At 36.9% G+C, this 27323-nt stretch overlaps 1 protein-coding gene across 20 annotated transcripts in view; it reads right to left on the minus strand.

The window, feature by feature from the left end:
* Positions 1 to 27323, minus strand: part of DLG1 (discs large MAGUK scaffold protein 1) — a 169517-nt gene that overhangs the window by 27329 nt on the left and 114865 nt on the right. For all 20 annotated transcript variants that reach the window (XM_074833888.1, XM_074833872.1, XM_074833874.1 and 17 more), the window contains 4 exons: positions 18948 to 19074; positions 16791 to 16947; positions 15526 to 15628; positions 3336 to 3450 (listed from right to left, as the gene is read on the minus strand). In XM_074833888.1, the coding sequence (XP_074689989.1) occupies positions 3336 to 3450; positions 15526 to 15628; positions 16791 to 16947; positions 18948 to 19074 (502 nt within the window). The remainder of the gene's footprint in view (positions 1 to 3335; positions 3451 to 15525; positions 15629 to 16790; positions 16948 to 18947; positions 19075 to 27323) is intronic.

Below are 27323 nucleotides of genomic sequence, written 5' to 3' on the forward strand. Positions count from 1 at the left end.
TAGGGTACTCTTGCTGAACAAAGCAACAAGGAATTCCTGCAGCAAAAGCATCTCCGTGTATTATTTCATGAAACATGAAATAATCTTACCACTTCAGAACGAATGAAGGTAGCTTATAAAAGAGGTTCTCTTTCTCCCTCAGTTTTTGGGACAGCTGTTTGAAACTAGATGTTTCAAACTAGAATAACATAGGCCTGCCAAATTAAAATCCTGCAGGCACGTACACTTTTCAGGCCTAGTGCTAATGCCAGATCTTATTTTTCAGTGGATTTAGTTAAAACTTCCTAATGATTTCAAAACTGTAAAGTTTCTTCCACTTGGATATGCAACCATTTTCTGCTCTGATTCAAGCAGAAATCAGCACCATTGTTTGAATTTGAAATGTATCATGCTGTCAGAAAAATGCACAGAGGTAAAAGTAATTTTCATTTTTGAATTCTATGCATATTGCACAGACTGAGACTTGGCATACAAGATGAGATAAAGCATGGAACAAAATTTACTCCCTCTCAACATAGTATCATAGAAACTTGGTACCATGAAGGCATCTCACCTATTCACATGTAGGTTTTGAATCTACAGATGAAGGAGAAGAGCGTACAGATATAGCTCAGATGCAAAACCAGAAACTATGTATGAGAGAATCTCTCTCCTCTTAGAATAAAGATCAAAAGAAATATAAAGCAAAAATAAGAGAAGGCCATTAAATCAGTACATCCTAATTAGTAGGGAGGAGAGAGTGAGAATTAGATGTTCAAACGAAGAGTTAGCTGCTGCTGAATTGCTGTATTTGTATTGCCCTACAAGGACTGTTATATTGCTATTCATCATATACTGATATACATACAATTAAGAAGAAAAATCTGCCATTTTACTTCACACTGTATTTTCAGGCGCACAATTGTCTTTTCCTTAATATTACATAACATGCCCAAAATGCTGTTTACAGGCAGACTATTCATAAAGATATCAAGCTTCAGTTATGGGAACACAATGCTGTATCTGTTTTCATTTGCCATTTTGTTACCATGATTTTGAGACATCACCAGAGATTATTATTTTTAGAGTATTTTTATTTGATAGGCTTTCTACAATTATGGTTGAATGCCTATAAACATTTTACTGTTAGATTTACCATTCAATTCAGCATTACATTATGTAACTGGAGTCCTTTAAGGCATATACAAAATCAAATATTACACAAAAAAGATAGCTTCGGTTACTAAAATTAGCTTTGAATTGGTACAATTTAAAGTAGAGAATGATCATGCTAGAGTGACTTATAATAAGGAATAAGCTGGATAACTAACACATTCTGTCAGTATCTAGCAAGATGTGAAAAGTTTCATAAAACTTACTTCAGTGAGGTCAAAATTACATCAGAAACCAGACAGAACAGATGTGAACCCATCCTGTGTATACCAAGTTGCCTACCGGTCTTTGGCATCTTTTGGTGCGATGACAAGAGTAGATCTCAAAAGCCCTAGCAGCACCCTCTGTTAAGAGATGTGGGCGGAAAAGTACTTTTCCTGAGGAATTTTTGCATTTTAGATTTTTGTTATGACTTATAACAAAGCCGATTACCTAGTCTCAAAAACCTTTCTTGGAAAGTCTCCACAAAGCTTCTGCCAACAACCTGGAGAAGGCTGCATTTTCTGCAGCAGCCGGCAAAGTCAAGAGCTCACCCTTAGTCACTTACAGATAACAACTTCCAACAGTGGAATAAAAGCTACATAAACACAAAATGCTTGTCAGTAGCTTAAAATACCAGACCAATGTGTGAACATGAGCATAAGCGGTTTAGAACCTAATCAGACTATAGCTAACCAAGCAAAATAAAAGCATTTAGAATTGTTTAGGCTTAGTTATATGATGATGGCTAAAGCAATAAATTTTGGGATTATGGAAAGGAAGATGTCACCACAATATCCTTATGTACACCTACCTCCGGAAATTCTAAGACATGGATAACTGATATCAAGTACTTACCCTTAGGCATTTATCCTTAGAGATTTAAATTTTGACCCCCAAAAATATTTAAGGCAGACAAGGCACAGAAAAAAAAGAACAAGATCAGCTCTGCAAAAACGGAGTTCAGATAAAGCTACTAAAATAACTGGTCAAAACATAAGGGCTACATGTTATAGTCAATCTAACAGAAGCCCTGTATGACTAATTTGCTACATTTGTTTCTAAGTCTTCAGAAATAGGTTGCAAAGTACTGAGACTTTTCTGAGCATAGATGCAGTTACTCAGGTAACTGCCTTGTGTAAGACTTGCTTCCTTTCCCGTAGCTCAACAGATAGAGCACCATCAACAACACAGTATCTGCTTCAGATGGGAAAAGTCAATAGCACCCAAGCCTAGGCTTTAGCAGGTATACCAGTGGGGTCCCACAACATTTTAAACCAAGTCTAACCCAAGCACCAGCACTACTGAAGTCTCACCTGCCCTACTAAGATGTTCTGGCCCCTGCCAAGAGGCTACTGCTGGCCCTTATTCCGTCCAGAGATGAACTGGTTCGGGGAACTCAAAAATCAATTCATTTTTAAAAATGGAATCCTTTCACCCACATTCCATTCTTGAAGCATTATGCTTTATCAGTATATGATAACTGACGCTGGGAGTTAGTTGGCACATTAATGAGCTGCACCTTGCCATAATTTCCCAGTGAAACTACCTATTTTGTTAAATGGTTCATGCTTTTATATTTCCACTTCCTTTTAGCCTCCTTTATGTTTAATTCTATGTGAATAAATTAATGAAGACTGCTCAGTTCATTTGCATTGATGCATTTGCTCTCTTGGTTACCATGGAAATTATTCTATAACAAATGCTATTGGATATAGAAATAAGATTTCTTAATACAAGCTGAGAATACAGCTCAAGTAACCTGAAGGAAAGAAGATGGAAATCTGTCAAAGCTTAAGGGAGACTATAAATCTGAACTCAAGAACTGAACAAGGGAAAATATGAAGACTACTGTCACAGAAACACAAACTGAATTAAGCAAGCTGTTAAGACTTCACACACACTGACTTAAAGAATAAATATGTTTTTGCTGAAGTATTATCATCTCAGAGGCAGGACAAAAAGCAAGTAATAGCACCACTCTTCAAAGTTCACATAGGGTTCTTGGTGCTATTACTTCTTTTTCAGCTCTATTACATTAATCAATTGAAATTAAGCTTTATTTTTAATATACTTTGCACATAAATATCAATTTGTTAAGTTTAATAATGAGTAAATAATTACACAAAAAAGAAAATACAGAAATACTAAGTATACAGAAAAGCAGAAAAACACAGTAGAAATACTGTGAAAAAGACGATTACCTGACATAGAGGGATCTCTTCTGGCTGGTTCGCAAAGATCCTGATCCTGAACTAATGCTACTGTTCATCATCTGTTCCCGTAAATCATGTATTTTAGCTTCAAATCGACTGTATTCTGTAAGAAAGGGAGGCACTGCAATTAATTTCCCCTGAACTTCCACAATTAAATTACTCACAAAAAATGCTAAAAATCTCAGAGAGCAAGCATTTCTTACAGCTTTTTCAATAGAAGAAAAACACTCTCACAAACGCCAACATTTTTATTAAGCCCTGTATTCTGTAATTAAAAGCTATGATAAACTTTACATTTATCAACATTCACTGAAATAAAATCTGAAATAACTGTGATTAGCCAAAACTAATAAACAAGTTATTCTTAAAATTTTCATGGGTTTAATTTATAGTTCACAGTAACTTTTTTTTTCTAATTAACAGAAACATTTTTATTAATAATTTCTATAATAAAAAGACTGATACAGATAAATTTTAACCCATGACAAAAAGAAAACTTCGGAACATACATGTGAAATATATACGTTTATAATCAAGAACTATATACTTTGAAATTTTAAATGTTAAGAAATGGGAATGAAAAGTGTCTGTACTTTTAGATTACTGGTCTTGAACTAGATAAAGAATTTAGCACTACAAGGTGGGAAATACGCAAAACATCTTCTGAATAAGACAGTGTTCCCATGGGAGCTGAGGAAAGGAAAAAAAAAATCCAGAATTCTGGCATGAATCTCAATCCACTTGTAAATGGCATTAGAGACTCAAACAACCTCTACAGAATTATGTACAATGTTAATCCTGGGAAAACGGATTGTGTTCTTAAGCAGCACTGTGTACTAATAAAACTAAGCTAAATGCATTTGATTTTAGCTACAGGGGCAGACAGTAAAACAGTAATAGCTTCTTCTGGACAAACATTTCCTGAAGCAGGGTACTTACATGCTGTCAGAATAAAATATAAACTCTAAGCAAGTAAGTTTTTCCTTCCATTGAATAGTTTGGATTTCAGGATCAACAGATACACTTGTAAAAAACCTTCCTAGTTAAAGGAAATGTTCTGCAGCCACCACCTTCACCGGGAGACCACATGATGCCAGACTATAACAAGTCAACACTGGGAGAGCCAGGGTGCGTGCAGGCAGCTGCTGAACTGGGTAATGTGTTGCTCTTCCTAGCTGCACCCTTATTCCCTGCGGGCATCAAATTCACTCAGGAAATGCAAGAGTGATAGAGAGGGCTCTAAAATGCAAAAATCTTGAAAACATCTCTAAACTAAGGTTCCTTCAACAGTCATCTAAATACTATGACTGATTTATCATATTACAGCCTGTAGCACTTTCTCCCCACACACTCATCAGACAGTGAGCACCGAGGCTTACAGACTACCCAGAGAAGAAGAAGGAAAATACTAAGTTACAGAAGAATATTCTGTGAACCAGTTTCTGGTGTATCACTTCGTTCATCAAGGTTACTATAAATCTGATGCTCTAGCAATAGTAATTATAATTAACCCTATCCCGTTTATGATAATATGAACAGTCTCTTAAATAACCCTGGCTTTTGTCCTTCAAAAACAAAAGCTAGTAGTTTTTAAGGTAGTATCTTAATTTTTAAAACAGCATCAAGTGCCTTTTTATAAATAAAGTCCACAAATAAAGCACTAAATCAGGCTGATGAGGTCGTTTGACAAGAGATATAAAAACATTATTTCCACCACTACCAATACTAATAGCAAAAGAATTTAAGGTGACAGGATGGTAACCTTAAAGGAATGTGATAAAATTGTATTTTTTAGAAAGCAATATCCCTTAGGGAAGGACCCAGAAGCAGAGAGAGAATTGTCTACTCCTGCTGAGCTACTGCTGCACTGCATGACCTTGGGCGAGTCACCTCATTTTACTCATTTATACCTCTCATCTGTCTCTTGGGTGTTTGGGAAGATTAAAGCTCTAAACTTCAAACATTCTATCAGAATGGTAGCTGAGATTTCGGACATAAGATATTTTTTTTAAGCCCCCTGTGTGAAAGCATGGAAAAGACCAGATAATCTTGTGCCACAGCCTATCCAGTACTGAAAATAGCCACAGTTCTTTGCAATAGCTACTGGAACAGTCTACAATTTTCTGTTAAGAAAGTATCATGTGTCTTCTGTGGCAAGAATCAGCTTTCCTCCTATGTAGCATGTAGTATGTAAGAGAGCTATCAGGGAAAGCTATTCCTTACTACCGCTTAACTCTACTTGATCCTATATATCATCTTCAGGTTGCTGGTCTTGCAGTTTCCTGGGATAATTCATTTTTTCTAATCAGAACTCCTGGGAAGTAAGTGCTGAATGAGTGACAGGGACATCTGTAGGAGTAAGAAGGAGATTAAGAATAATTTCTACATAGAGGCTCTGCCATACCAATAAAGCAAGAAAGGAAACTAATGGGCTGGGATTGAGAAGGCTCTATGTTCAAAATGAAGGGGTGCCAAGAGACGTCATACTTAGGAAAAGCTTGAGCACTCTGGGCAGATGGAATCTGGTGAGTTCCTTTGATGTAAAGCAAGCTAAAAATTTGAGTTATATTCTCTTACAGAAGGTTCTGGGAGGAACAGGATGGATAGAAATCTCAGAATCATTGGATTTGGAGCTGAAAAGTAGACAGGATTTTGGTTTTTATAAAAGAAAGCTTGGTATTTGATACAGTGATACTGAAACTAATGTTGGAGACAGAAAATAAGACAACAGCAGGACTCTTGATAGGATGAGAAAAGCAGTATCCATTTGGTACCCAAAGGATCAGCACCCATCTCCTGTTGACTAACTAGGCTTCATTCAACTTCAGCATTATAAAGTAAAGTGTGAGTGCTGCTAATCTGTCCATGGGAGTTTCTATTTCTATCTCTATGATTAAGAAGAGTTGGATATCAACTGTCTTTAGCACCTTCAATCTCTTATTAAACTGAAGAACACTGATGCCATCCGGTAGTTTATGAAATGTAGAAAAGTAGTTCCAGGATAGCAGTCAGAAGACTGTCCACAGCTCCTCCATCTTATATGCCCTACAAGAGGGGAACACCAATAGCCAACAGCTGGTAGCAATACTGGACACTCGGATTCGAGATGCATATGTATCAAATGCAATCCATACAAAATGAAATTTTATTTGATTACAGAAGCACCAAAAAAACTACCTACACACATCTAAGTTTTTAATCAATCCCTGTAGTAATACCTTACTACTTATTAACTGCAGAAAAAACAAACAAAAAGCAGCGAAGAAATTATGGAGAAGTAGCATCGAATTTACACTAATGGAAGACTTCATATAATGGGTGTACCAGGCATAGATGACTTTGTAAGAAACCCCTTAGCTAAAATAACATAAAAGCAGAAGTACCAGATAAAACCAAAAGCACAATCTTCGCTTAATGCTTGTCTCTCTCACTGACGAGAAAGCAAGTATTTAGGGATGACAACTAAGCAAGCAGAGAATACCTTCAAGTATTTTCAATATTTACAGAATTTCATTGTATGTTTAAATTACCTGTTTCATTCAGCTTGTCATCACTAGATTCTCCCAAATGCTATAGCACTGTTTCCTTAACAATTCTATTCTTTCTTATGGGGTATGTCCAATATTACATATATAATGTATGACAAAATGGATGATATTTTTCTCCCTAAATCACAGTGAACAGCACAATAGAATTCCACATGTCTAAGTGTGACCAAGTCATACAATGCACATATAAAAGCTTTTCTTAAAAAGTTTTATTTTGCCACTTCAACATTCCAGAAATTTGGAGCTGCAACAGGCACAGGGAACAAGATAAGAAGGACACTCTGCTTTCTTGGTTAAGAGGAAATGAAGAGGTTGGACGAGAAGGAATATGATTGGTCTAATGTAATCGGATTAACCAAACAGAAAGGACATATGTTACTTAAATGAAAAAGCAAAACTGACTTTAACCCAAATGGAGTAGGCTGGTCACAGGAACTCCATCTACAAATACACTTCCAATTTCCACAGCCACCAAAACACTGAGATTCTGAAATATTATTGTAATTAGAACTATGGTGGCAGAAGAAACACAGACACACACACCCCCAGTGAAATTACATAACAAAACCACAGAATCCAAACCCTCAATCCTTTCACATAAGAATTTGACCAGGATTTGAAACCTGATGTATATGCAACAGCAGTGAATGGGACTTAACTCAGTATCTCTTCTAATGTTCTGAATTTTAGGAAAGCTGCTGATGCTATACATCAAATAAAGGGCAATAGGCAGCAAGACTAACATGAAATGCAATAAAATAAGAACATAACGGTATCAGTTCTTGGCTAGAATTTTCTCAAAGTTTCTAATAAGTTTAGGGGCAGGGAGGGAGTAGTACCTGCTATCATAACATAGAGCTTGAGGAAGTGCAAGCATCTGCTGCTTCGGTTCATGGCATTTATCCAACCGTACCCCACCATCACCAAAGAAAAAAAAGCCCAAAGCCTACTCAGGTTTACACATAGTTAGTTGTTAAGAACATTGGATGGATACATCTGGGCTCAAGTTTAAACTTTAAAATTATACTGGATAAGCAGATGGTGCAAAACTAGAATAAACCTGCTCTATTTCATGTCTGCATGTATTGCACAGCAACAGACAAAAAGGGGGGGGGGGGGGGGAAGATTAGGATATCCTGGAAGATTCCTTTGCTCCCGAGCTCTTAAAGTGATTTTGCCTAGAAAAAGGTAGTATTTTCAATGTCAACGTTTACATTAACAGAAATCAAAACTTCAGAGAAAGGGTCTGGGCAGTGAAACTCTCCTGGACTGCCTATCGAAACTCTCCTGACTGCCTATCTGGTGGGCAACAAGAGGACAGTGATACACAGATACATGGTGAAAAGGCAGGGGAAGAGAAGAGAGTCCACAATGAAAATTAATTTGGTCTGGAACACATGTTCTAGCAAATGAGGCAAAAGAACAGAAGACTACGACAACGGATGTAAAATTCAGCAAACAGCACAGAAGGAAAAGCGACTCATAGAAGCATAGATGGGTGTACAGGGAACAGATGGCAACACAGCACCGAGCAGCAGAGATTCTTACATATACTGAACCCACGAAGAGCTGAAAAAGTTCACTTCAATTAAAAAAAGTATGCCCCTTGCTTCCCTCTTCCCATCTGTCTGTGGAAAGCCCTCCTTTAGCAGGACCTATTGGATCTGTCAAAGCAGGACTCTTGCGCTGACAATTTTATATAACCACTGATTTATATTCTTTCCTCCACCCTCAGAATACTTGATTTTCCTTTTCATGGTACCTCCAAACAAACTGTGAAACGGAGCCTGGTAGTTAAGTTAGGATGGCCACCATCACATTGATCTTGCATTGACCTTCCATTTGTTTTCAATTCTCAGTTTGTGAGGCAGGACTGCCACAGCACGTAGATGACTCAAGTTGTATTTATGAGTTCTAGTCACATACTACTACCATCCTTGATTATCTATACTAGTATTTGATAAATTCATAGGAACCATTCATATTTTGCACACCTTTTCTTGTTACAGACTGTAGTATATATTTCAGTTGGTAGAGGAGGTTGTGGAGTACATGTTTAGTACAACCACTCAAAAACACTAGCAAAGAGGTTACCTATTAAAATGTATGGACCACAATAAAAACATCATAAATAATTTTTGAGGAGATATTGTTTCAGTGCTTGTCATTTTATATTAACATGACCTGAGAGAGAACACAATGCATTTCACATGCTATTGGTGGCTTCCACACACTCTTAATGTGTAATGACCTTGTACCTCATTAATCACTTGAAAGACTAGGCCACGCAATTTCAAAACAGACAAGAAAAAATTGTATTTACTTAAGAACACCTCCTGCAGAATCTGCAAAACTCAGAAAGAGAGTAGGTCCAGTCACTGCTGAAGTGAATTCACCAAAAATGTTGTCGAAGGTTTACTACACATTCACAACCTGTAAAAGACTGAATTGCCCTTAAAGACAACACAGTTTTATTTATTATATTAAAGAGCAGGAGTGAGGTTTTAAAGGTTTAAAACATGTGTAAGCTGCCTTATAGTGTCTATCAGGACTATATATAGCAGAACCCTTCTTCTAATCTTAATGGCACCTATTTTAAAGGTACTTTAATTGATTAATCTGGATTACTTGCAAATGAGTAGAACTAGGTACAAACCAAGCAGGAACAAAAGTTTAGAAGACTAAACACCACATACCCAAAACAGGGTAAACTTTTTAAAAATTATTTTTTAAGATTTTTTCATTTTATGAAATTGGGATGTACTGGTCTTTTAAACCACCTTTGGTTAAGACAATCCATGTTCTCAGCTAGAAAGCAAGGGAAACATCCTCTTGATACAGAACAAATACTGAAAACTGAATTTTGCAAAAGCATTATTGGCTTTCTGCAACTCCAGCTAGACTTTTACAAACAGAAGACTTATAACATATTTCAAGACAAATGCTCAAAAAACAATCTTAGCTTATACACATGGAAGTGCTTCCATTTCCCAGAGCTTACTTATTCTGTTTTAAATTCCACTAGAAAACAGTGCATAAATGGTCACAAACAGAAAAATTGGCCAAATACTGGCCATTGAAAGGTAAGCTCTAACAAAGCGTTTTTTGGGTTTTTTTTTCCTTTTGACTCATTTGTTTTAAAGACGAGAATAAAAAATATGAAGTTGTCATACTTGGATCTTATTTTCAGTAGATGCATACGTTCCTTAAAAAAAAAAAAAAAACAAAAAACAACCCACATGAAAATCCACCTAAAAAATCTGGCTAACCAAGTATGAGGAGTTTTGATTGAACTATGAATCTTGAATACATTTTGCAATGGAGAATCACTTATTTCTTTTAATAGAGCTGAAAGAAAAATGTGTGTTACCTACCTATATGAACAATATAAGTTCAGAAGAAGAGGTTTTACAAAAAATACCTTAAAATCTTCTCTTGAAGTTTTGGCTTCACCTTCTCCTAATCTTACACTGATCCACCCAGTCCCCCAAGAACATGGTCACTTACATCTTACTACTCTTTCAGAAAATAAGTGGATACATAGAGATGGACTTGAGCAACTGAATTACAAAGAGAAGACCAATGTAGATTCTAAATTCTAAATAACATGCAGCTGATAAGTCGCCTGAAAAAAAAAGACTGCTATACTAGTTAAAATTATAATTTTATTTTGTCAGGTGGACCCTCCCTTGGGAAACTGCTGCCACACTTTTCTGTCATGACAGGGTTATCTGAATTTTGCTCCTCTTTTGGGGGAAGGGTTAGATGACTTATGAATGACTCCTGATGCCAATACATTTTGCCAGCTTTTTTTTTCAAGACCCTCCAAGAGCAGGCTTTACAGTTAATGTATATCTAACTGCAGTTACCATTACAGATATACTTAATTGCCCACTTCTGATCTAGTAGAATATAACTACAAAAAACCAATGTTTAATCCACAAAATTATATTCTATCCAATTTCAACCAAATATATTTTCATACTTATAATGTATTTCTTTGGGTACTTTTCTTATTTTTAAACACTTAAATGCACTCAAGCTATAAAACAGTTATGGTAGCCTACTGGCACCTCATGCACCTCATACCTTTTCAGAATGACAAAACCTAACTTTCCAGAAATTCTGAATTTTGAAGTAACGTTACGTCATCGTCAAAAAACAAGAATGTTTCAAATGACCTTTTAATTCGAATGGACAGTCTCAAGAACTGAGACTCTCACATTCCTGTATCCCAACTACATAGCACAATCATAATTCTGACCATCTCTGAATCCCCACCCCCAGGAGATACATGTCTATCCAAATTGCCTAGAGCTTCCTCTCATTCTTCCACCTGAATATCACAGTTTTTCCTTGGCACCTTACGTCTGTTCAAAACCCAAAGAAGGAGATGGAAGTGTAGCACTGAGGTGTCTCTGCAGAGCCAGGGAACAACAGAAAAATGAAATGGCTCAGAAATCTCTACAAATTAAAATGGTTCATCAAAATGCTTTTGTGTACTGGAGAAACACCACTTTCTTTGAAACTGCTGCAGGTCATGGTTTCCAGCAAAACTCATGATAAAGCAAAATCCCTTTTTAGGGATTGATGAATGATGTCTTGAAAGGAGATAGAAATTTGTACTACAAATGGGGGAATACGGAAAAGCTTCCAAATGAAGAGAAAACCAAGAATGACATCCTGACTTCCTCACCACACTTCTACAGGATAGTTCCCATTTCCCAAACTTCTGCTCTTCTTCCACCATGGACACCTCTTCTACAGCATCCAGCCCCAGCAGGTTCAAACCCAGTGATCTCTGCAGCTAGGGAGATTTTATATACACACACATGCGTGTGTACATACCACAGAAGTACGTACAAGTACAACCCAATAGGGGACTCAACAGTTTACAGAAGTAGCTCCTAGGTAAGTTGCAAGATAAAGCATAGAATCTACAAAGAGAAAGCATAAGTTAATTGACTACAGTTGTGGTATTACAGACGTGGTGCCTGATGCACAAGTCACCTTTGTAAGCAGGAGAATACCTTCACATTCCCTATTTGGCTTTTAGCTATCCCAAAGAGTGCTGGTAAGTTGCTGAAATCTGATTCAGTATAGTAGGAAACTTTTGTAAGGCATCCCTCAAATTTACTGAACACTGCTGGAAACTAAATGAATTCTCAGGCGGATATTTTTAGGAATAAGATTACATCTGTTTTCACCAGATTCTATAACCAAGGAACATTTTGGGACATTTAAGGGAAAAAAAGTCAGCGGTTATGTAATTTGAGGATGGATATTATAAAAGCAGTATCATTCAGCCATATTAGCCTACCACAAGTCCAGGAACTAGTGTTTGGATTAACCACGGATTTGAAGAGACAGACATGGAAAATTCAACCCTTTCCATCATAGGAGTTTTCCAAAGATAATTTTTTCTACAGCCTACTTGGGCTTTTCTACAAGAGAACTGTTTGCAGAAATTCTCTTTTCCCAAAAATCTGAGTAGAAATACAAATGGTGAATTTCTGATAGAGCTAATGTAGTAGGATGTAAAAAAACCCAAACTAGGATCCCTGACCACATCTATGAACATACAAACTGTCATATACAATTACAGGGAGTGAAATGAGCTGGTCCCAAGTGTCTTCCAAATGCTCCTATCATACTGAATCTATTTACCCAGTTATAATGAACCCTGATGGATGTCTAGAATCTCCTTGATCTGTCCTAGTTGTCAGCATCTTTTATAAAATCCTGCTGGATTTATAAATATAAATAAAATACATATGCAATACAAGCAGTTGTAACTGATGCTCTTCATCTTTATGAAGACATGTGAGAAACACCAGTGATGAACAACAAGTTTATGAACTCTTCATTTTAATACTTAACTTTTTTTGAATGGCAAAAACAAAAAGTGGAGATACATATATACAAAATTTCCCAACTTAAATGAATCAAGTGAGGGAAAAGAAGACCATCTGCAGCTATAATTTAGGAAGATGATCAAAGAACATATGCCCTTTTATCAAGTACACTCAGTCATATGGATGATATTTTCTATTTGGAAAATCAAATCTCAAACAGACTACTTTCCTATGATAATAAACAAACAGTAACCTTTAAGGAAATATTGTCTTTACTAATCCGACTTACCTCCCACACCAAACCTGAAAGAAGCTGACAGCTGAAGTTCCATTCAACCTCTTTCCATGAGGAGTAAGAAAAAGGCAAGCAGAGGTGTCAAAGTCAGACATTAGTAACTAGAGCTCTCTGAGGTAGGTTGCCCATGTGCCAATTCATACTTTGCCTCTGAGCGACAATGGATTTCAATCTCCTAGTTACACTTTTCCTTCATGGCATACTTCAAAAGGGTAGAGTAAGCCCTAACATGCATCCAACATCCTCACTCTGAATGGAGATTTTAAGCACCATTTCAGAAAGACAGACGGTCATGCAGACCAAACATCTTGCGCAAAAAAAAAAAAAAAAAAAAAAAAATCCTTTCTTTGATTAATGTGTCACATGTCTGCCCATAATCTAGGATAGTTCAAGTAACATCTCCCACATGCATCCTCTCAAATTGGCCCTATAATTCTTTGAGAACAGCATTCTCAGTACAGCTCAACTGCATACAGTCTTGTTCTGAATGCTTCAGTAATCATGAAGGAATGAGTACAGCTCTAAGTTTGAAGTCTACAAGTGACAGTCACTGAGAAATTTCTAAGAGGCAAGGTACGTTGCTCTGGGCAAATCTCTGTGCAATGACTCAAAATCCCATCAGTCAGTCAAGAACCTCAATACATGTTTCAAGAAAATAAGTTATCTACTTGGACAAGTGGTGATGAAGAAAGATGTTATTTCCAATGCAGAATGAGCAGGAACCATCCAAAATTAGTTCTCTTATGCTAAAAGGAAAAGAGTTCTGACTTTCAGAGTATGAAAGGATTCTTTTCTTTTTAAAGCCTGAATCCCAGAAAGAGAGGACAGAAAAACTGCTGCTTTTGCATGGTCTGGATACATGTTTTGGTAATTAAAAAATTTGCTTGTGTCCTGAGATATATTCTACTGGAGAAACATTTCTTCTGCTACTAGAAGCCACATCTCAACATATCTTCCTGGCAGAATAAATAGCGACCAGCAATAACCTCTTTGAACAAAAAGATGGCCAGATGCTCAAAAATGACAACTCATGGGCAAATAAAAACACAGGTTTTATTTCTCACTAAGGTGAGGGATTGCTATGCAAGGAGCAAGAAGGTGTAACAATTTGACCCACCTGTTACAACACTGAAGACCTAAGCAGAGGATAGGCCAAACGTCTATCAAGAGAAATATTTGACAAGTCCAACACAAAGCCAAAGCAAATATTCCAGAACCAATGCTGACGTTACTATTCTTTCTAAAAGGAAGTCTCAGAGTGAGCACTGCTAAAAAACAAATCCTGGAACAGAGCACTCTACAGACTGAACACATGAACAGGATGCACTCCCCCTCAAGACAATACAGGCATTGACAACATGGACTGGCTACAGGGATTTGACCATGAACCAGTCACAAATGAATCGGCAGGTCTTATTACTGAGAGTTCCTAGATCAGTGGAGATATAGGATGTTGATGTGGGTGGAAGGGGAGGGGAATGTGAAAGTTAATGTTTCAATGACTTGAGGACCGCAGGATACAAGAAACATGATAGAAGGGAAGAAATAAAGAATGAAGAAGAGTATGCCGGCAATCAGCTACCTAACAATTTCAGGTGAAGGCAGCAGCCCTGTTCAATGTCTAGTCCTGATAAACACCTACACTACCCCTTGCTAGTACTGTTAAAGGAAAGGTTTAAGCAGACAAGTCACTGCAAGAAAGATTTAGTGATGGATCATCCAATTTAGTAACACTGGAGAAAGTTGTTGATCACCACAGTTCACAGTAAGACCTCAAAATTATTTTATATATAAACAATAATGTATGGGTTTACAAACTCACAGTAAGCATATAATTTTAGACTACTGAACTTTTAAAGTCTCAAATAGACAAAGACATTTGAAATGTGCTGTAGAAATACAAGAAAACAAATATGTGTATATTGTGGTGATGTAGTATTATTTGGCTTCTGTAGAACACACAAGGATGGTTAGCAGCAGCAGCTGCAGTCTAACCCGGACCAGATGAAATTGCTGGATAAACAGAAATACCAGCTCAGTATGAAACAGAAGAATGAAACCCTGATGATCTCCTTAGGTTATCTAAATCAACACAACAGAGAAGGGATTAGTCTTTTATCCTCCTACCGTTAAAGAAAATAAAGCCATCATATATTAAAGGGTGAAGACAACTGTGAAATACAGAAGTAACAACGTGGTATTTTTACTAAATTCTGGATTTACCAGCTTAATTTTCATGTTATGACAGTGTTAACATTCACTGAAGAAATCAAAATTCTGAACATGATCAGAGCAAGAAACATCAAGCTGTGGCACCAACACTTGCAGTTATGCTAACAGGTATGTGTCAACATCTATAGCATTATTTGTTTTTCCCCTCCTCAAAAGAAGGGTTAGGTCAGGTGGGAGGACACTGTAGATTATCCTTCTCTGAGTTTCAAATTGTAGAAGTGAACTTGAATGTTTAAGGCAACCCTTACCTTCTGGACGGTACTGAGCTACAATAGTTACTGCTTGGCCTGCGTTCTTCAGGGCTGCTGCTGCCTGTTCATGGGTAGCTGCTTTTAGATCTACTCCATTTACCTACGAGTAATACAAAACAGCTCTTTATCAAAATTAATGTTTGTGTTTATCATCACAGAACATAGACTCATGAAAAAAAAATTAACTGGACACAAACTAGTTTCCATGTCATGTGAGTCTTGCCGGTTTCCAGTACTACCAGCTAATTAATACAAACAAAGATTACTGATCCTTACTGAAATCCAAAGTCAATAAATCCCCTCTCACATATACCCTCTGTTAAGAAATACTGTAACTGTCATAGCATATCACTTCATGAATTTGTATTCGCTAGGTCCGTTTTCTTCTTGTTTAAGACTTTTTTCTTTCTTTTAAGGAGACACAGAGAATGTTACTTTCTGTGATGGTTCACCTCACCTTTCTACAACAGGGCTTCAGGGATCTCCTTAGCCAAAGTGTGCCTACTGACCATTACATTTAACATCCAGTGACAGACCACACCTATCACGGCTTGTTTTCAATGAAGCAGGTATAAAAATTGTGTCAGAACAAAACTGAAGCAGAAATGTGTGTGTCACATTTTAGATCAAAAGCATTTGTCATAGTTCAAACTAAAACAAAGATGCTTTTTAGTATTAGCATTTTAATAACAGCAGAGCCAAAATTTAAGAGAAAAAAATTCCTCTTAAATAACTACCAAATTATAATGTAATTGTCCAAAGAAATGATTCTCCATAAATTAAGTAATTTTACAAAGAAACACACAAAATCTTTATGACCTTCAGTACTAATATAGAAGAAGCCCTTAGACAGGTATGAGATGGATCTATTTAAGACTAACAGGAAGTTTAGCAGTTATTCCAGGAAGTAAAACACCCGATTTTAGACACTAGTGTCGAGTGTGTCTCCATCTCATTAGAAGCCTTATTTTTTTCAATTTCAACACACACATACCCCTCAGCTACCAGACTAAGATAAGTTAATGTCTTCACCAAATATTGCTACTGAATATCTCTGAGATAGGAACGTGATATTTTAATCAGGTTACAGATGAGAAATCAAGGCAGACTGAAGTTCTCAAAGATACTTTGGAATTATATTGGCATGTGTTCCATTGTCTCAAATTTAGCTCTTCTGTGCACATAAATCATCAACTGGCATTAATATCAAGGGAGGGAAAAACTTTTGTTGTTGTTTAAATAAAAGCAGCAAGGAATCCTACAGAAATTATACGATCTCCTTTCCTAAGCTCTCCACTCAGGTCAGCTGGCCCTCCTGCAAGGATGAAAGAGATGAAAATTCCTTCTCCATCTTCTCCTCCAACAATGTTGAAACCAAGACCTGTTGATCCTCGATGTAGGACAACCTTTCTAGGCTCCCTAAACGAAAGAAAGGAATAAGAAATCTTGGTCACTAGACGTGAATAAAAGTAAAATAAACAATTAGAAAAACCAGGTTTTCTCAGAGAAGTACTGTTGAAAATTTAGATATCAAGTTACACATTTTTTAAGGCAACAATGTCATGTGTCCTACTCCCCCTCACAGGTTCTCTCCCCCCAGAGCTTAGAGTTTTAAATAATATCTTCTATTATTTGTGTGCTTTCAATTCTGCTTCTAGATACAACACAAAATCCCCTCCCTGTTGTTAGGTGAACCGAACAATCTGTAAGTATGTATGTATTCTAAATTCCTATTATGCTACAATCCTATTCAGCACTAAATGTCATTACTTAACACCTTCCATATTGTTCAAGAGCCTCAATATAGCTCACAGTCTTATTCTATCTAATGGTAATAGCAAGCAACAAAATACTGTTTTCCCTTTCTGAAACTTAAAGAACAAATTCTAATGGAAACACCAATAATGAAAAATATGTCCTTACTGCTTTAATTTCACTCCAGTTGGTCAAGCACAGCAAAGAAAAATTCAAGAAGTATGCATAAGCCCTTTTGAAAAAAATCAGAATTTAGGGCATTCTCAAACACATTTGCAATTTGTTTGCAGCAACTGCAATTGAAAAAGTTAAATCTAAACCAAATTGGTGCATTCTTTTTATAGGATCACCTCCTGACTTGGATGAGAAGAGGAAAGAACAAACACTGATCAAGTTAAGATAAGGCCAATCAATTTCTAATGCAGAAAAGCTCCTTCCAAAAATCTACCAAACTGCTACCTGACCCAATGCAAGAAAAGCATAAATGATTTCAGAAACAGACATTTCTAATAAAGCAGAGCAACTGTGCACTGCATTTGAAAAATCACTAGAGAGCACTAAAGAACAATTAATGGACATTCTTAAGTATTTGGAGACATTAATTATTAATTTATAGGATAAACTAAGAAGCTGCATTTTTCTAAAACAAAAGATATCATCTAGTCCAATCTTTAAAAATGACTCCATTTTTGCACTAGCTCTTAAATCAACTTACTGTCAAATTCTCAAATTTCATCCCCTATGAACTATTATATTCATTTTTTTAAGAGTACTGTTTTATTACAAATAAATTACATTGTGAAAACCTATGTATGTTGCTCTGGATCACACTAATACATTAACAAAAATACTGCAGTTAGAGAACATAAATATGCAGTATCTTTTAAAATATTACTCAAAATTTTTAAACCTCTTTTTGTGATGGAAGTAGTGGAAGATGGGAAGGTAATTTAAAGAGAATCACCTAAAGCCTTCAGTGAATAGCCCTTGAGTTTCAGAAGAAATCTAAAAACTTCCTTTTATGCTTATTTTAAAGAAACACTATAAAACTGTAAATTCAACAATGCTATCAGCAGGACAGAATCACTTTGCCTTATATGCCCACCTATCTGAAGTAAAAAATAACTACGAAGACATATCCTACTTTCCAATACACTAAAATTCGTTCTTCAACTTATTATACTGTTAGGTTTCAACCCCAGGTAGACGCTGCCTCAGAAACTGAGTGACATTATCCATATCAGATAATGGTGTGACACAGAATTCAGCAACAACATAATGAAAACACAGTATAACATCCCTATGCTTGCAGAACAGAAGGGTAACAAAATTAGAAGAGCTTCCCTTTATCAGTGATGATGAACATAAGATTAATGTAATCTACTGAATCAGTGGAGGAATGAATGATCTGTTAATGGGAAAGGATTAAGAGCTCTCTAGTCCTTCTGGATTTACAAATCCATCAAATCAAGCACGGGGGAAGGGGGGAACCAAACGAGAAAAATCTCCTTACAACAGTGTTTACAAGTTATTTCTTGAAATAAGTGTTCACAATACTTATTTCTTGAAATAAAATATAGTATTCACTAGTATTTTGCCCATGAACACATCTTATGAGCTTCCCTCATTAACTAATTTGACATGTAGCTTTGACTATTCATTACCTGGTAATCTCATCATCTCCAAGCATTCCCTTGGGAATTGGTGAATATCGCCCTGGTGATGCTGGAGGCAGGGACTGTCCCAAGTAGGCAGATGGACTGATATGGTTATCCACTGGCTGAGAATAAGCTTCAAAGAGAAGAAGAAAAAAAAGCAAGCATTAAGGCAATAAGGAAAAAGAGCTGGAGGAACTGAAACAAAGTATTATAAGGAGTGACCTCTTCTGAAAAACAAAATGTAACAGTTCAAATGATACATTATCAATACAATAGTTCGAAAATACTGTGTCACATCTACACATTCCCCAGTCTCCTCACACTTTAAGGTAGTAATCAAATTTTTCAGTTTGGGTCTCAAAAAAGCCTTTTTAGAAACAGACACTGTGGATAGCTGAAGGCCATGAGGACATGAGTCTGGAGATTTACCTGTTTTTAAAGTTGTCTTTAACTTGACTGAAGTTAATTAAGAATTTCAGTTTCTTAAAATCACAGTCCTTCTTAAATTCACATCTTGGAGCACCAGTGAAATATAAAACATTTTAATGTTACACTTCTTCCAAACTGTCAGGCTGCCTACCTCTTTCCTTTCAGTGCTTTGATGTGGAGCACCTAACATCTCCAGAATACTCCAGGCCATTCTGATTAACAGGTCTGAACAGGGAGGGATGTCACATTTCTTATACACTGAACAAAACCATCTTTAATAGCACCAGTGCTGGTAGTGATGTTAGTATGTGCTCAGCCAACAGCACATATCAGGAAACAAAGGTAAGCAGCATCAATTTACTGAGAGGAATAAACAAGCTAGTGCAAAAAATTTAAACTGTACTGCAAGGGTCAGTTGATTGATTAAAACCAGAAAGGAGTATCAAAAGGATTTAGTCTAACCTCTTGCATAACAGGCCGTGCATCCTGTGCATGAAGTGCCTATGTTTTACCTTAACCACAACACACATATTAGAAAAACTTAGCATCTTAATGATTTCAACTGATGGAAAATATTCTACAATTCCAGGAGAGTTGTTCCAATAAATAATTGAGAGGGTGCATTATATTTCCAAGTTAGGCACATCAATTATAAGTGTCCATTCACCAGGTGTAGTCATAGCCACTGTCTCCTATTACAAAGCATTTTCTACAATTGAAAAAAATCTTTCTCCTGGTGTAGGTGCTTCAGGCTTTTATGCTTAAACATGGGAGTGTGGGGACACTTCACAGATTCAACATTAGTAAAGTTGCCAGATTCTCTCCACTCTTATTTGCTTGCTGTACCTGATGCAGTGCCTGACCTTTGAGGATTTACATTAAACCCAGAGCTTTTTAACTGAATAGACATGACACAGATTGTAGAAGAAACCTGTATATTCTCCTTTTTTCTTTTCTTTTTAAACCACTGGCAGAACATTTGGATCATATACAAAATTCATCAAGAGTATTTTTGTATGACAGATTTGCTAAATAGCCAGCTTTCAAACCACCCAACCTGCACGGGATTGATTCTATTTTAGATTCCTAGTAAACCTATGTGCAGTAAATTCCATACGTTGAGTATGTATCACATGAACACTGTCTTACCCTGATCAATGGTCTAATAAAAGAGGTACCAAGCCAGCTAGGGAACCACCTATAGTACCTTAATGCCTGGCATATAACATATGGTATCATATCTGATTAGCCGGATTGCTTCTTATTCTTTAAAGCTTTGTCACAGTATTAAAGAGTTCTTTCAATTTTCTAGAATGTGTTTCAGCAAGCATTAAAATCCACTATTAACAGCTTAGGTAGTTTAAAAGCACTAGCTGATAAAGTAATTGTGTTACTCAGGCACACCAGCCCTCAAGTGAGTTGTGTGCTCTAGTCTGGGACTTGCAGACTTCTGGAAATTGCAATGCTGAATTCATGGTAGCCTGTCCCCTTCTACAACACAGACAAAAGGAAGCTTCCTCAAGTTAGCTTCATGAGGTCTACAGCAAAGAGAACACTGCTTTTGCTAAAACCAAATGATCAACATAAGCATTCATATTTGAGAATTCCCTAATAATTATGAGTTACTCAAGACACATGACTCCTAAAACCATTTTTTAGAACAGCTGTAACACATGTACACTGCACCTTCACCCTTCTGTTCCCTGCAAGGATTCAACAACTGTAGATCCCACTACTGATTTCTTTCTGTCTGCCCCCGTACACTGTGTAGCTTCTATGCACTGGTAACAGATTTGGACAGTTTACTTTCAATTTCAAAACTTGGTTTTTAGCCACACTGGAGTTTTGGCAACAGATTTCACAATCATTACCAAACCATATGGCAATATTTACTTTTCAGTGAAAAAAATTACGTATTTTAATACAACAGTATATTCCCATGTCACTGTACATACTTTTTGTTTAAAGCAAGTGATACTTTAAAAAATGATTACTGTACATAAATAGAGTTGCTTTGGTTTTCCTCAGAAAATTTTACAGCTAAAGCACAAAAAAAAAAGGAATGCAGACTTTGAGCTCTTTTCCAATTAGTGGAAAATGGGTTTTGATTAAAAAAACCCTAAACAACTGTAGCACAGTATAGCAGCTGTGTACATTCTGTTCATGCACTAAATCTTCTCATTTCGCAAAATGAATTTACTGTTGCTTTTAACAAGTCAGTGGCAGCTATACCGATGCATATTTTATAGGGAGTAATTAGATTTTTCATAACAAATTCTATGGTCATTGACTTACAGTACTTTTTCATTTGATTGTTTTTAAGGTTCCTAAAGCTTTTAACTGCATCATATTCAGAAACATACATATCATCTAATACTATCACATATTCTTACTCTTTAAATTTTGTATCCTTTCACCATGCAACTAAAACTCAGCTATCACACAATATAACAGTTCATTATTTCCAAGCTGAGGACTGTTCCCCATCAGCACTGTCTACATCATTTATAAAGTTCTACATATGCTACTTGCTTAGAAAAGTCAGGTCCTTTCTCAAGGCTGGTATTCTCAGCACTATGGAAGCAAACCTGCAAGGCATAAAAAGGCTCTTTACGGAGTTCCTGCAAAAAAAGGTGCCTGTGCCTTTCCTAGAACTGTTTTAGCTGAAGATTACACCTTAAGAACATTCATGAGGAACATGATAGAAATAAAGGGCAAGCCATCACTTTCTGAATCCTAAATCAGGTCTAAGCTTCTATTTCCAAGTAAATATTTTTACTAGTTTTAACTGATAAAGGAACTGTGTTTTGGATGAACAGAGAATTACATGCATAAAATGAACTTGCTTTGACAGGAGAAGTCAAAGACTCTTAAGAAGAAATTCCATTTCCAAATCCACCTCCCCTTGAGGTAACAGTTCTACACAAAAAGGAAGATCTCCTATTATTTTCTTATCATCTGCAAAACGAAGGCACCAATCACAGTACAATCTCAAAAATGGGAAATAAATTAAAACCTTATTGTCATTTACTGTTACTACATATTCTTCTCTTCCCATATTTATGCTATTTAAGGAATGATAAGGCATTCGTGTCTCTAGTGAGAAAACTGATTATTCCCTACCTTGCAGTATTTTATTTCTCAATGCAGAGTGGAAATACCATACCAATGCACACACACACAAAGGAAAAATACTTTTAATTTGACTAGGAGTCAAAAATGCATCATTACTGTCTTCAAAGGAGACCTGGATAGGAAGCAAGCCCTCTGTCTCAAAAACTGTGTAGACACTTTTTCTGACTCTGATATTCTACAATATACACTGTACAGGTAATGGTGGTGTTTTTAAATAGCAAGTTCTAGATCTTCTTAGTAATATTTCAACACAGTAACTTTAAAAGCATTTATACCAACAAGTTACTGGACATTTGTTCCAGGAACCCTTTAATGACCAACATTTATATACAGATTACTGAGGCAGTTTACAATCTCTACTGACACACGACCTACTACAGAAGACTAGTAACTATGATTATCCAACACACAAATCAGTTTAGCTGCCAATGGTGCTAGCCAGCTGGGCGGCATTGGTCCCAAGGACCACCCCACCTACAGTGCTGCTGCTCCTCTGCATAGAATCAATGTAGGGGGTTTTTGTTGAATTTCTGTGTTTCCTATACTGGAAGTTCTTGTCTTTCAGTGTTTCAGACCCTGGATGCCCCACAGGACAACAGTACTCAAATGACAACGTGCTCAGACAGAACAACGTTTCATAATTCCATTCTTCTTGAGTCAGAAAATAGAGATCACTGTAAAGTAACTGTTTAAACTACCAATACACACCTCAAGGGTTAAAAGAAAAATCTCACAGAAGCAATAGAAACAGGCATATCAATCAACTATTCCAGACTCTGCGGTCAAGCTTTCATCCCCCATACACATACCAGTCTCTAGAGCTACAGCACATAACCATGAGCCATTTTTTCCACATTCATTTCCTGCTAAATGCTCAGGTGTCAGACAGCCCCAACTCTTCTTTAACAAGATTTTCAACGTTAACTTCCCCCATGGACAGCCAGAAGCCGTTCACTCACCCTGATAAATATCAAATGATGGAGGTCAATTTTCAGCCACAGGTGCACAATGTTGGCAGGATCTGTACTCTTCTCAATAAATTCTGCCATAAATCAGAATCTCAGAAACCTCTCGATCAAACATCCCTCGATTCAAAGACACTAACCCCAAAGATATATCAAATATCAAATGATTTAATTATCTATATGGATGCTAACTTACTTTGTCCATCTTTTGTACCATCACACCACCTGACAAGACTGTACTATTGTGTGGCTGGTACTCTTACTACAGGAGTTCTAAAAGAAAACAGATTTTGCAAAAAAGTTAGATACTGAAATTTACAAACCTGGTTCTTAAACAGTTCCTCAGTATAGTTAGCTCTGAATTTGGTGTTTTGTGGACTTTTGAGTGAACTACCACGTTCACAAAAGTTAGCATAGCAAGCAACCTACTGCATGTTCTGCAGACAGTACGGATACCAAGGTGGTAAGTACGGTGCACTATGCTTTTAGATGTTTCTGATAAAATGGGTATTTAAAAACCCACATACATTAAAAAAAACCAAAAAAACAACAAGGGAAGTTCTGGTCAGTGAGCAGTCTATATATACACTCAATCAGCAAAGAGGGTTTCTACCTTAACATCATTTGTAATGGACATGTCCATAGGCAGCCTCTGTGTGGATTTAAGAGATTCAGTAGTGAAATAAACAGTACGTTCTCCTTTATGATGGGCCTGAACTCCTAAGAACTTGGATAAGAGAATTCTGATGGACAGAAATATGAAGGAGGATTGCAAATACATGTCTCAAAACAGCTGCAGGCAAGTAGGTAAAGAAGGAAGACTGGTAAGTGTTTTAACACTCACAATCCAGGTGATTCTAGAAAATACCCCTTTAATATCTGTCATCTGGGAAAACCTCTTCAGAGTTTCTAACCTAAAGCTCCTGCTCTGCTAAATGCAGCACCACTTTTGGAGGTCTCATCTGAGATGAGAACGAAGGTGCAAACAAACCTTGGAATGGTGGCTCTGAAAACATCAGCTTCTAAAATACTATGTACAGGAGCCACCATTTTGTGCTATGAGTTCTATCTAATTCACCAGCTTGTTACAGAAAGTGAAGGCTTTCTAGCTGCAAAGTTATAGTACTCCTTTATAAAGAAGCAATAGCCTTCAAGGAGATTGGTATCTCCCTTTGAAATTTCCATCGTAAATGTGAAAATATCGAGGGGTACTGAAAAAGCTTTTGTTCTGCCCTGTATTAGAAAAATAGCATCTAGCATCTTAGCCATATGCAGTTGCTTCTTATAAGTGAAAGATTTAGGAAAAGGCTAAACTGATTTCCTTGTATTAAGCCATTAAACACCTCAGGCAAGACCTTTGGATCTATTTTGTGTGCAAAATTCAGGCAGTATATCCAGAGTCTCCATGCCAGCTGCAGTAACAGCCAGCTGCACTTTGATCAGAGACACAAACATATGAAGCCTTGGGTAGGAAAGGTTTTCCTGTTGTAAGGAAAAGAAACAGACTGAAGTTTCATCAAAGGACCCAGCACTTTGCAGAAGAATGTTCTTTGGTTAACAGTTGATAAAAGTCCACCAGAAACAGCGCAAAAAAACCAGAGTAACTTCAAACAGAGAACTGAAAGTTAAAGCTGAAGCTAAATGAAACAAAACCCAGCAAATCTACTCAAAAGTACAGCACTTTAGTGCACAAACCTTGTCAAAGGTCACCGAATGACAGAAGACAGACAGACAGCTGGAATCTAAGAAATCTTGTGTGATTTTTTTCAAAATGCATCAGCAGGAGGAGAAAGGTTCCCAGAAGCAGCTGCTGGAGCTTGAGGGGCATGACAGCTCAGGAGATTGGCTTTTCACTCCTCGGTGGACAGAAGTGCCACTTCACACAGAGGACAGAATACTGGGTGCACAGTCCCACTTACAGGGGGAGCAGCCAAATGGAGAGAAACCTGGCAGGGATGACTGTAATGGGACAAAAGAGGACCTACATGTATGGCCAGGGCATTTACCTCCATAAAATGGATGTGAGACTGTCATGTACACTGGGAAATTAAGGACTCAAGGCAAGATGGTAGTACACATCCTCATGGCAATCATGTGGGATTACCCTTGAGAGAACTCTCCTCAAGAGCCAACAGACATGGTAAGAAGGTGTTCTTGAAGATACCACTGTCTCTTTTATGGCTCTATGTTATGATGCAATTAACTTTAATGAACTGAGTCTCCAGCTCATCCACCATTTGAGAGAAAATAATTTGCTGCATGAGAAGGCCAGCAGCATGCCCTTATGACAGATCCTAATTTGCTAGACCATTTGCTAGAACAAATATTCCTTTAGAAGTACATATTGCTACAGACAACGTGAATATAAACACAAAATAATCACCCAAAGGAGAACACCAATTTGTAGTCAAAGAGGAAATATGACTGCTGCTTCGAACAAGACACTCAGCTGTCTGATCTCACTTACCTAAAAACCTACTGAACTACAGTACTGAGAATCAGCCACGCTGATTTTGGTATCTCTGTTCTTCACTTTTGAGTCTACAGACAGTCTTTTTAAGATCAAAGTATCATTTAACGAACAGTATCAAAGCACATAAAAATTCAAAATGAGAATCTACATTTATATCCAACCATTCCTTTATGGTTACCTAGTGAAGGGGTAGGTTTGTCAAATCCTACTACAGGTTCCTTCCTCCATTCATACAAACTGAACAGTTTCAGTTCAGATTTCCTCCCAAATGAGATCATCTGTACTCTAAATTGCTATAGTGCCTTGTTCTTTTCCATCTAAGCCTTATTCCAAGCTGTTTTTTAATAGTTAGGGACACTGAGCAAGAGTTAATAAGTATGACTTTTGCCAATATCAGGGTATCATTGATTATTAGAATTGGGCAAATTATCCTTCTCTACCCTTCCTCTCCCCAAACTTTCTTGAGGCTTTGCCTTTACCCCCACAAAAGATTCATAAAGTAAGTATCCCAGTGATCGAGTCAGGACACAGTAGTAATAAATAAGCTTCTGACAAACTTCTGTTTGTCACATCACCATCCACAGCAGTGTAATTGCATTACTGCAATACTACCAGGAACACTACATACAAATCAGGTTACCTCTGTTCCAGAAATCTGAGTTCAAGGCGAAACATATGAAGGGGGTGGTTACAACAGAGAGAAAAAGAAGTCTGCCTTCCAAGGAAACAATGGGAAAGGTTGAATTATTGGACAAATTAGATACCACAAGGGAAAATGACTGCTCTCTAACCATATATATAAGTATAAAACTGTGGATGAGTAAGTGAAGGCTGAAAATTAGCTTTATGTTAAAGAATGGAGCCTTCAAGTGCTTTCTTCTAATAAGACAGTGAAGACATAAAACCTAATTATCTCCAAATCGTAATTCAATAAGTTTACAAATAGATGTAAAGATACCATAGCTATCGCCAATAAATGATGGGTTTATAAGTACTTCAGTCCTTCGTTGTGCTGCACTTCTGTTTGTTGTTCTTTACATACAGTTTTAGATACTGTTTACATACAGTAATACATACATACACAGAAACAGTTTACATACTGCTTTAGATTACATAAGTGGCTTTTTAGTCCAAAAGTGTTCCTTTTCTCGTGTGAAGTAGTATCTGAACACATTGGTGCCACATATCGATTACTTGTATTTAACAGCACAAACCAAAACAACCCTAAAATAAGTCTCCAGAACCATTTTATGTGATGAGAGGAGTAAAACTGGTCATCCAAAAAAGTCCACCTATTCAGTCTTGGAAAGATACAGTTATACTATTCCCATCCCTTTCTCCAAACACTAAGCAGTAATATCCCTCTTGAAGAAACAGTAC

The sequence above is a fragment of the Strix aluco genome, chromosome 9, assembly GCF_031877795.1.
Source record: "Strix aluco isolate bStrAlu1 chromosome 9, bStrAlu1.hap1, whole genome shotgun sequence".
Lineage (NCBI taxonomy): Eukaryota > Metazoa > Chordata > Aves > Strigiformes > Strigidae > Strix > Strix aluco.